Raw genomic sequence first — 12,413 nt, 5'->3', positions numbered from 1 at the left:
GAGAAGGATCCCTTTCCAATGCTGGAAAACATTAAAGTTAAATCTTTTAAAGGCTAAAGAAACTGCTAGGTTTATTGAGCTACCTGCACACGCCTAAATTGTTGTGCAGAGCTACACCACTAAAAGAAACAGGTAGCAGTCCTAAAAAACTCAAGCACTACAATATCCATCTCATAAGGATCCAAACAAATGGTATGAGAGGAAGCTGTTGGACAGTTTCATTTTTGTTCACATATGACAAAAGTAACATCAAAGCACTTCCAGGTGCCAGTATTTCCATAAGTGACGGGGAACTCTAAGAAATCAGGAAACCATGCTGTTAGAAATTAGCGTGTTTTACATTTGGCAAATGGATATGGAAATGAAGTGGAGAAAAGAATTTTAGGATGATAGAGAAATATAAGAAACTGGTAAAGGAAGCAAATGAAATGTTGTGTTAGAGAGATATCTAGTGTTTAGAACAGAAGTGCAAATTTTGCAGTGAGACAAATAATAGCCAGATGAGAGTAAAAACATATCCAGACATTTAGGGGGCGTGAAAATTGAAGATGAATGCAGAAAGTCAACAGAATGAAGGAGTGTATAAACTAGAAGCAAATTGCATCAGAGACATAAAACAACTAGTGATCAAGCAACATAAAATAAGATTTCTTCAACAATCAACAAGACAAAAAGAAAAAGTACATATAAGGGACACTGAAGTCAAAATCAAGACTGTGTGTTTTTATACATCAGAATTTTTGGATAGCTGCAGGAATCCTCAAGTTTCAGACAATTAAAAGACTGAAATGCTGAATCAGCTAGATAACCAGAATATTTTTATATGACATTCAGAAATGCAATTTAGAGGTTTATCCTTCTGTATAAACTGTCTTACTTAAAAAAGCTGGTGACATAACGCATAAACATACATTTTTTTTTGTTACAGTCATCATGTATGCATGCAGTTGAAATAAGTTTTTCATTTTTCTTTCATAATGAAGCTTTGGTATCATCTGGGTTACATGTATAGATGCAAATGACTTTGACTCGTAAGGTAATCCCGCACTATTAAAATGGTGTTTGTCACACATAGCACACCTACAAACACCTATGAAGACCATATTAGAATAATAACTGTACAGGTAAATGAAGCTTTTGGAAGTAGTGGAGGCTAAAACAACTGAAGGTTATTTAATAACCATTGCATTTTTTGCTGCCTTTCAGTATGACAAAATATAAATATTTTTTTGAGATTTTATACTCCCTACTATATTACATACATGTGATATGATATGTAGTATATCACAAACAATTAATATACACTGTTCATTCACTTAACTTCAGTCACCTAGGAAACTTTTAAAATAAGTTTTGGCTACTTAGGGTTACTTGATATTAAAGTTGCATTTTTCCTGTTACTGTATCCACATTAAACTGCTGTCATTGACCACATGTAATATATATTGTGACATCCATGTACTCCTTGAGCTTGAGCAGTTGATAATAATTCATGAGTCTTCTCATAGGTGAATATTATGATATGTGGCGGGGGGAACATTTAGGGAAACTGATTAATAGCATTAGATCAAATCATGTCAAAAACAGCAGTTTCTCATGCCTGTTGCAAGTTATCATTAAGCCTTTTAGGTAAAATGTTAACTGGAAATTTCTGCACTCAAAGAACTTTCTCTTTTGGTTAAATAAAATGTATTTTATGTTGCTCAGAGAAATGTGTTCACAATGTTTTCTGTGTTTACATTATGCTCCTAATTCTTCTGCCACTAAGATGGCCTATATCATTTTATTGGCAGTACATATTAATGCAACATTCAATCTTGCTTATCGTTAAGTGGCAGAAAATATAATGCCTTCCACTGTATTTATTATCAATGACTCTACTTTGAATGTAGTTGTTTCTAAATTTCTGTGTCAAAACCTTTTTGAGAATAACAGTGAAATTTGTATCAGGTTTTATTTGAAGACAGAGTGGATAGCTCAGATAAAGACATATAATTGTTATGAAATGGTTTGTTGTGCTTTATTTTGCTAATTTTTTTTCCTGTGGTTACATTTTTATGGGAATTTTTGAAATATTATGAATTTTTTTTATATTTGTTTTTTTCTCCAGCAATGTTTCATTAAAGAAGTTATTTTATTTAGCCATTTTGAAATTTTAGGACATTGCTAATTTGATGATGGGTTGCAAAGATCCACTGATGGGTTGTTAGGAAACCTTCCCTATAATCTACACCTTTATGTTGTCAGCATGACAACAGTTTTTAGGCTTTATTGTCCTACAGATCCCATCCATTATTGTGGACAAACTGTTCTTTTTCACATCTCCAACCACATCTTCTTACTTAGTGCGAAGGAGGTCACTCTTTGAGGAGAGGTCAATGTTTAAGTTTGCTAATGGTCCCATATATAGCCATGTTTCTTTTTGTCTAACTCTTCTACTGCTAGACAGGCAAGTGTTCTAACCTGACACTCAATCACCTACACTCACACTTGTTTGTTTGCTTTTTTAACTCCCGTGGCTGTTTATACTGCCGACTTCTCTCCTTATATATTTTTTAAATTGATTCTGGCTAGCTCTCTTGTTCTTGTTCTGCTTAATTGTTGACTGATTTCTTCTCTTTAGCTTGCAATCACGGGCTTGCCTTGTTTTAATGTTCCTGATTGTTATGGCTTTTGTACTCTTTATATGCTCCTTAAATACAGATTATTGCAAAACAATAAGAAAACCAAAAAACATTACTAGGTAAGAATATCTACCCTAAGACACCCAAACACCACCCACCCCGAGACACTTCTGAAACACTACAGCTGGCTACACTATTAATTCATGCGGCAGATAATTCAAGTAGCAAACAGTAAGTTTGTAGAAACAGGCTTTCCAAAAATTGAAGGATGGATAGTCAGAATCTAGGGCTAACTTTGTAGCAACTGTCCCCACTGTAAGAAGGACAGAGAAGTAGCAGAAAAGTCCAGGGGAGTGAAGGCTTGAGAAATAAAAGGGATATTGTAGGAAAAGACAGAAGAAAGGCTAAGACTGAGTGAGACTCCCAATACATATGTAAAAAACTTGGCTAGGGATTTAGATGAACATTAAAAACAAAGGGAATCCTTATTAAGGCCCACAGTAGAACTGGAGTGAGATACAACCAATGTACAAATTTGAACTGGATGTGTAGGCAATTTGAGCTTTTGAGTAATGTTCTTAAAAAAACAGGTGCCAGTCAAGAGGAGCAGATAGTAGAAAATCACACCCCCAGACTATTGAATACCGCAATGTGTACATCAGCACATTGTTTTAGAACGAAAATAAGATGAGAACAGACTGTTCATCCCAACAAAGTTTGGCAATCCTCTTCTCCTAATTTTTCCAAAATAACATTTAGTTAGGTTTTGAAGGTCCCCAAAGTACTACAGTCTACAATATTATATTGATAATATTGATAATGTACAGTAAACCATATTAATATGGTTCACTGGATTAACTTTTTTTTAACTGTTACTGTCTTTGTTTCCATGTTCATTTTGGAGAAGTAAAGTTAAAAATAACATTTGGGATCCAATGTACTAATTTCCTTTATAATTTTGCACACTTTAATCATTTCATCTCTTAACATCGGCTTGCTTAAACTGAAAATGTTCAGCTCTTTCAACCTGTCCTCATACTGTAACTCATATCCCACATACTTCTCTGCACTTTGTGTAGTGTTACTATGTCATTTTTTATTATGGAGGGCAAAACTTTATACCATATTCCAGTAACACCACACAAGTTCATTATATACTGTAGCTATATAAATTTCCTTAATTTGTATTCCACACACTGGGCTATATAACTTAAAATACATTAGGCTCTTTAATGGTTTCTATACACTGTCTGAAAGCGAAGAGTCCACTACAGATCCTAGGTTCTTCTCCTCAAGTTTCAAACCTCCCATTGTGTAATTAAATCTGATATTTGTACTCCTATGTGTAATGATTTAAATTTACTCACATTAAATTTAATCTGCCACAGATTTACCCAAGTCTGAATTCTGAGTAGGTCTGCCTGTAATAATTTGGCTGATTGAAGATAATCTGCTATTCCACCTAGTGTAGTATCATGCAGTATAATATATTAGAATAAAACATATTATGGTATAATATTGTTGAAAGAGCAGAAGTCCTAGCATTAATCCTTGAAACTTGAAAAACCCAGTTCTTTTAGTTTTATCACAAGTCCCTCATGTGAGGCATAATAAAAAACCTACTGAAAATTTAGATAAATATTGCGGGCATTATTTTATAATAACATCTAGTTAAAACATCACAAAACTTTCAGGAAATTTCATCTTCCAACAGTCAACATATAGAGTAAATTACTTAAACAAATTGATCTGAAATAGGTTCTGTTTTCATTGCTTTTAACCAAAACAACGTTTTTAATAAGAAGTGGTTCATCGTGACAATTAAAGTACAATGCACAGCCATTTTTTTGAAAAAGCAACAGATGTAAAATGAATCCCTATCACACAAAGAGACCTGTATTTTAAAATTGATCTGTTTTTGTGATTCCAAAATATTGCAGGAACTGAGTCTGACAAAGAATACAGTTTGTTTAGGGCACACACAAACATATTCACAATTCAGATATTAACAGCTCTTATCTACAATAAGTTAATTTAGAGCTCCTAGGTTACTAAACAGCCTTTCTTAGAAATATTTTAAGAAAACACCGCTGAACACAAAGCAAAAAAAAATCATTCTAAAGGACGGACAGAGTCCAAGTACTCTTAGGTATTCAAGCTTCATGCTGCCCTATTCTGTAAGGATACCGCAGTATATATCAATGCGATAAGAACTATAAAAATTTAGTAGAATTCTTTTCTTCAGAAATGCGTTTGTTAAGGTTTGTTCAGATATTGCACTATAATGTATCTTTGTCGACTATTGCCTGGAAACCCACATGCAGTTGTCTTATGTATCCTAGCAACCTCAGCACTGAAGTCGGGGCTAAGGGATTTTTTTGCTTCTTTCATATATAACAATTAATTTGAGATAAGTTTACAAAATGCTTTCTGAATAAATATAAAATATATAATTTTACTTGTTTTCATAGAATGGAATATTACTGTATAATATACATTTGTTTTAAAGATTGTTTAATATTTATTCAAACAATAGCAAAGTATACAGTTACATTTTATTGTTGACGTTTTCTTTAAGAATTTCAGCTACAAAGTGTGCATAATGCTACCCAAGCACTCACGTTTTTTTCTTTGCTTTTTATGGTGTTAATTGTGTTATTGCATGTTGTAGACAGATTTTTACTGTATGTGGTGTGAACAAAAAGCATGCATGCTGTGAAGATAACAAGTAAAAAAAAGGCTAATTAGAATCTACTTTAAAAAAAATCTCTGATATTAACTATAGAAGAGGAACTTACTTGTTTAATAGGGAAACACTTCTGGTAAAATTTTAATGCCAGCTTTTTATATTTTTGTCTGTTACTCTACACTGAAGATTATAATTTTAGATAAACGGATAGAGACCTGTGTTATCTATCTATCTATCTATCTATCTATCTATCTATCTATCTATCTATCTATCTATCTATCTATCTATCTATCTCTCTGAATGTTTTTGCTCAATACCACTTTTTAATCATCTAGTATATTTCTTTTTTTAGCTTGTGTAGGTAGGCCAGCAGATAGATGGATAGATGCTGTCTATCTGAATGCAGTATGTGTGTTGCCTTTTCTTTTCTTCCAGCCAAGCGGTACTGTAAAAATTCGAGTTCAGCAAGCAGCACAACGAGCAGTTATGCTCCCAGCAGCAGCAGCAGTAGCAGCAGCATGAGTTGTGGAGGAGGCAGTAGTGCCAGCAGCACCTGCAGCAAGAGCAGCTTTGACTACACCCATGATATGGAGGCAGCCCACATGGCTGCCACTGCCATCCTCAACCTGTCTACAAGATGCCGTGAGATGCCTCAGAACCTGTCTACCAAGCCCCAGGATCTCTGCTCAAGGGTAAACTTTGTTAACCCATTTACTGCACCTAAGGGAGCTACCCTTTTCTTTCTGTGGAGGGAGAGATTGACTTCAGTTAGGAAGAAATACTTCAGTTATGTCTGACATGCAGCAGGGCAAGAGAAACAGAGAAAAGAGAAAGGCAGACAATTTGAGTTCTGCGTGTTCTGTCATACAGTATAGTGGAAGGATGTGTAATATATTTTACTTTATAATGTTTGGAATTAAATAAATTTTGCCACAATTTTGATGTCCAAGAAAATAATCATTTTTGATAGCAAAGAAATGCAGCTTATATGTCTTTACAATTTCTTTAAAAGGAACTAGGATAAGTATTGGCATTTTTATATGGTTTCATTGTTAGCAGAATTAAACAACATAACAGAAACTGAGAGATAATTATTACCTAGGAAATAGGAAGTCCTGTGAGTAGTACTTCACATTTTTTTCTTCTGGTGGCATTCTTCATTTAATATTTACATATGAAGTGCAACATCTAAAAATAGATTATAAAAGTAGGATGCAACAAGGATAGCTCATTGAAGGATCACACAGAGTTATTCAGCAAAATAGCCATACATTGCTTTATTTCACTTTTTTGTGCTGATGATGAGAGTACTGTCCAGCAACAGTTAATGTTGATTTCAGAAAATGTAATCCTATAATTGCAAAGTGAAAGGCCTCTTCAAGCAAGGAATTTCCTTGACTTGTTTTTTTGGTCTGTCTTAATATTCAGTCACTGGCCTCTAAAGAAGGAAAGCCCTGCCAAAAAGGTAGTTGATGGTACCACCTTATTATTTTTTTGAGAAAAAAGTTACTATATTATACATATTTGAATTTCTTTACAGAAAAGAGACTATGCATTAATGTTTTTCATTAGTTTATTTTAGTTAATTGTACTAACATCTATATATTAACAATTTTCCTTAATAATTTTATCCTAGATAAAAACTTAAATTAATCGTTGCTTTATTAAAATGCTTATCTAATGTTTTGGACTTTGAATTCTTTTAATTAAACACAAGGGTAGGATTCTTCCCAGAAGGTAACAACTTGTGATCTTGTAAATAGATAGATTGATAGATTGATAGATAGATCATGCCAATATGATTTTATATATTATGTGTAAACAGAATTACTGTTTTTCAGTACATTTTACCACTTCTAAGACTGGTACCTTTGGAGATATTATAAGCAGTCATATATGACAGCTGATCTTATTGTTAAAGACAAATATGAGCACAGTAATTCTGCAGTAGGTGAAATGACTCATTATCAGTAAACGGAGGACATTCCCTGATTAAAATGTGACCTTGGGTCGGTGTTCATTTTATTGAGTTATTTCTTATTTGCTGGGATTGGCTGTAGTTGGAGCACAGGGTGTTAGATTAATGTGATGTGAATGAAGGACTGAGTAGAGAGCCTCATATCACTAGTATATAGAATAGAAAAAATAGAATAATAAACTAAAGGAGAGAGACAAAAAATAGAGAAATCCAAGGGTAAGCGTGATCCTGGACTAACAATGTATTTTAGAGCTCAAGCCATTGGCTGCCCTGCTTACTGTTAATTAGAGCTAATAAAAATATTCCCTCCAAGGAATTTCTACTGACACCTGTCTAGCGTGTTTTCCTGCAGACAGCTGAAGTTACTGAATATCTGTTCACTCTAGCAGTCTCTCTCAATGGTTTATTACAAGCAAATGATGGGCTGGCTGTTATAGGCTAATTTAATTTACACTTGTTCAGAAAAGATGCATTGAAATATAGGGTATTTCAATTAGGTGTAATTCAGAGGAAGTATAATTAATTATTAAGTAAAAAAAAAACAGCTCTCTTGGTTAGTGCATTTTTTTCAGGTATTACCAATTTACATTTAAAATGATCTGTAATTTATGCTAGATGTATACTGTATATTTTCTGTCCTCTAATATGTAATTAAAGGACACAGTTGGGAGCAGTTGTGTTGTGTTCAATCAAAAGTGAAGACTACATAATTCATTATGACCTCATGTAAAAAGGCATAACAGTTTTACTTCTATGGATTCTCTTTATCATACACTAGGGAATTCAGATTAAAATCTACACTGCATTTAGGCTTAATATAAAGAAGAAGTGCATTATACAGCAAGAAAATTAGAAACTTAACAGGTATATTTAGTGTGTGGTTAAAAAAATGTGTTCATCAGTATAAAGCTTAACTAATCAAACTTTGTTTTTTCCCCAATTACTAGATAGTAATTATGATATTTGGTTGAATATGCACTGTTAAATACTAGAAAATATATTTCTTATAAAGCATTCACAATTACATTCATAACACATCAAAGACATTATTCTTGTAATATACTGAAATAATTTGAATTTATAATATAGTCTAATATAATGTTTCCATTTTCTTTCCAAACACAGACTCCCTGTTTCCTTGAGTTTACCTTAGCTTACCAGCATCATGTTAAAGGCAGGATCCTGTCATAAATTCTATTGTCAGTCATTGCAAGTAACACTCACATTTAACAAATATTTTTTTTTTAATTAACCCATTGTAAAAAACACAAAGATGACTGACTAATGTGCTTGTGAATATTTCATTCTTTCAGTAGCATTTTTTGTTTTTGTTGCTATAGTGATTTTAATTTCTTCTTTTAGTTTTCAGTCTATAAATATTAACTCAGTGCAGTTGGACATAGTACCTTTCAACCGGCTATTTAATTAGTGGCATTAAAAATCATAAAATCCTAAAGATAATTTAGCTTAGACCATTGCGCCACTGTCAAACAACAACCTCCAGGCATAACATGTACAGTTAATATGCTTGTCTTTTAAAAGTTGATTTACAGTTGAATTGGGTATATGGGTTAAAAATAGAATATTTCCTTTACAATCTAATATTATCCAAATGCAACTAAAACCCAATTAAACCATTTTATTCCAAATTCAAGATCTATTTCATTTGAATAACCTGCTGATGGGATAGAGTTTTTGGCCCCATGTCCCTGAATTAAATTAAGCAGGTCAGAGAATGTTATGTGTTATCTTATTTATTGTATTAAGTTAGTATTCAGCCAGCAGTGCTCTTAATTGAGAAATCCTTTCTATTTCTGACCCTTTGAAAAACATTATCTGCCTAATTAAGAAAATTCTTTAGTGCAATAATGACAAAAGGCAAAATCTTATGACTTAAGGATAGTAAGCAGTAGTAAAATTTTTGCTTGACAAGTATTTTTACACATTTTTCAATATCTGAATGATTGTCTGCAGCTTCAAGTTGAAATAGTTATTTTAAGCTGTAATATGGTGGGTTTATATAAAGTTGACATTATACAAATATCTTCTTACATTCCAGTTTTACTTAATTTACACAAATTGCAATTTTATTTGATTAAGCAGTGATGTGGCAATATTTAAAAGTAATATTTTGACAAAGTCTTCAGAAGATGAAGTGATCATAGCGAATTATATTTCGGTAATTTTAGACAAGCTGTTTAAATTTTCTCTTCTTGCATATATTCACATTTTTCTTTTTTATTTCAAATAATTTTAAATACAGTGCATTTCATTGTATTCTTTGGCTAAAACAGCATTAATTTAAATAAACATGGTTACTTCTGCTAGCTACTAGTCGTGTCCAGTAGAACACAGGCTTAAAAAAAACGTAATGTTTTATAGTTTGTTCCCTTCTTGGCAGAATCCAGACATTGAAGTGGATGAAAATGGAACCCTTGACCTAAGTATGAACAAGCAGAAAGGGCGAGATGGTAGCTGTGCCATACTGACTCCTCTGGAGCCAATGTCTCCACAGAGACAAGCCATGATGAACAGTAGGTGCTACCAAATGAACGAGACAGACTGCTGGGATCTACCTGTTGATTACACCAAATTAAAACCTACAAGGATCGATGAGGATGATTCCAAAGAGGTATATAAAGAAATATAATTGCACATTGAAAAATGTCATTCAGTTTACAGCAACAAATAAAACTAGTGTGTGAAACCGTGTTACATTTTAAAGTTAAGTTAACCTTTAATAAATAAGCAGAAAGCCTTGGTGTTAATATAGAAAGTATGTATTTATACTGCAGTCATTTTCTAGTTATAATGCATAATATGTGATATCTGTTCCATTTTTTTAAAGAAAAAAACAAATGAAGTAGCAAATAGCCTATCAGATCTGCATTACAAATCTAATGTTTAAACAAATTGTTCTTTATCCATATATTTAAAGAGAATATGAGTTGTTTTTTTTTCAGCAATACCATTCCCAGAAATTTGCAAAAATTCTCTAAATCTAATCATCAATGTTTTACAGAAGAAAATGCTTATTTTCTCTATACCAGTTTGCCACCTAGTGGAAATTATTAGTAAGAACGGATTGGCTGCAGCCTTTTAATGCTTATTATTTATCTGGTAAAATATTTAAGAGTGCAGTTTTCTTAAAGAATTTTTGTAAGGAGCTGAATAATAAAGAGCTAGAATGAATGCTTTGCATATTTGAAATATTTTTTAAAAATCAAGTGTAGGTAAAATACCTTCAGTAACTGTCTGTTTAATATTATGCTGTATTTTCATAACTACCCAAATCCAAATAAGAAAGATCAAAAATAAAAATGAATACAGTTGATCAATTCCTGTACTGATTTAATTCATTTCAGGGTGGTGCAACACTGGGTGCAATGCATGAACTAACCTTGAAATGCAGCACCAGTCCATTGCAGGCCACACTCACACACATAAGTTCACTTAAATGTTACCTGTCAGTATGTTTAACAGTACAATAAGGCAATGTAAGACAGAGAGAATACTAATTCATCCATCTTGATTAACTCAGTAATGAATCATGCAATACAAGAACTACCTATGGATTGCATACCTGTCCATCTTAAAGTACATCCACCCACCCACATTCACTTATGCAGAGTTAGTTTACATTTTTTAATTAACCTAAGAATTGTATTTGGAAGCCAGAGTCCACAGAGAAAACCTGCACACAAACATACACATACAGAGAATCTGCAAAACAAAAGGAAGGCACTCCAGCTGGAAATCAAATTACACTCTGAAGCGTTGTTAGCCATTCCACTGTATCAAACAGACAGAAGATTTTTCATAATAGTCTACAATGGTTAAATGACAATGTTAACAAAGAATTAATTGGTTTATTTTGTAAATCTGTTTTTTTTTTAAAGATGGCTGTGAAGCAATAGCATTTGATGTAAGACAGGAAATGATCAATAATGCTGTTTCACCCCAGGTCACACTCATGTACACACTAATAGTCAACCTAACCTACATGAATCTAGAATATGGGAAGAATATTGGGACATGGGAAGAATTGGAATCTAAATGTGTGGATCAGAATACCTAAGCATTGTACCTCAATCTAAGCCTTTAGAAACTATTGTAACAAATTTCAGAATTTGTTTTATTGCATTTATTACAGAAGAGTAGTATAATGTAGATATTTAAGCATAAAAGTAAAAATATCTTTCTTTAAAACCAAATTAAATTCATGACAAATCAGGAACATTTGCCAAAACGACTAATGCATGACATATAATGTGCACCCTGTCATCTGATAAAAATTAGTGTAATCAAACAAAGAGAAGCATATCAGTGTGGTCAACAAACTTACTTATCTTTCTTCTCATTTACTAAATATTTGACTTTAAACATAATGACATCTTGCCTGAAGAAGGGCCTTGAAACCTTGCATATTGTAATCTTTTTTTATTTAGCCAATAAAAGATGTCATTTTGCTTGACTTCTCACTACTCTAAACAAAAAAGGACTTTAATGAGGGGAGACTGGCACTGGGATATTTAAAGTAATGTCTGTTACTGTATATGGTTGTAAATTAAAACTATGCTTCTGTACTAAAATGAGTAGTCAAAATGCAACATAATCACTTTATAAGAAATAATTATTTTAAAAAAATATGTAAAAAATTATTTTATATATGTTTTCTCATACATAAATACCCAATCTGTAACAGACATTTGAAAAGAAGAAACCTAAATTGTGAACTATTGCCTTTAACAGAAAACACATTGTCCTTCCCAAACTTGGAAAAAATAGACCATTTCCATTCATCTATTTGTCCATTTTGTACACAGCTTATGAAGATGACAGCTGCTGTAGTAACCAAAGGTATACTCACCAGATGTCTATGCTGCTTCATTTACCCCATTAGATTTACAGTGACAGCATTCCTAAATTTTTACCAAGCTAGACAACCTACTTATAGCTTCAAACATATCCTTTTGATAAAACAGTTTAGCTGGTGTTACGCTCTTACCATGAGAGAAAAACTTTAGATTTGAAGTTTTGAGTTCATCCTGATATCATCATATCATACTTTCAATGGTTCAGTCATACCTTGGTAATCACATTCAGATGAGGTTGAGAAGAT

General features: G+C 32.7%; 1 protein-coding gene across 15 annotated transcripts in view; it reads left to right on the top strand.

Moving 5' to 3' along the window:
• Positions 1-12,413, top strand: part of LOC120526013 (myelin transcription factor 1-like protein) — a 614,625-nt gene that overhangs the window by 528,575 nt on the left and 73,637 nt on the right. For all 15 annotated transcript variants that reach the window (XM_039748823.1, XM_039748819.1, XM_039748831.1 and 12 more), the window contains 2 exons: positions 5,749-6,005; positions 9,693-9,923. In XM_039748823.1, the coding sequence (XP_039604757.1) occupies positions 5,749-6,005; positions 9,693-9,923 (488 nt within the window). The remainder of the gene's footprint in view (positions 1-5,748; positions 6,006-9,692; positions 9,924-12,413) is intronic.

The sequence above is a fragment of the Polypterus senegalus genome, chromosome 3 (genome assembly GCF_016835505.1).
Source record: "Polypterus senegalus isolate Bchr_013 chromosome 3, ASM1683550v1, whole genome shotgun sequence".
Classification (NCBI taxonomy): Eukaryota; Metazoa; Chordata; class Cladistia; order Polypteriformes; family Polypteridae; genus Polypterus; species Polypterus senegalus.
Note: the sequence above shows the minus strand (reverse complement) of the source record. Positions and strands in the feature narration are given on the sequence as shown.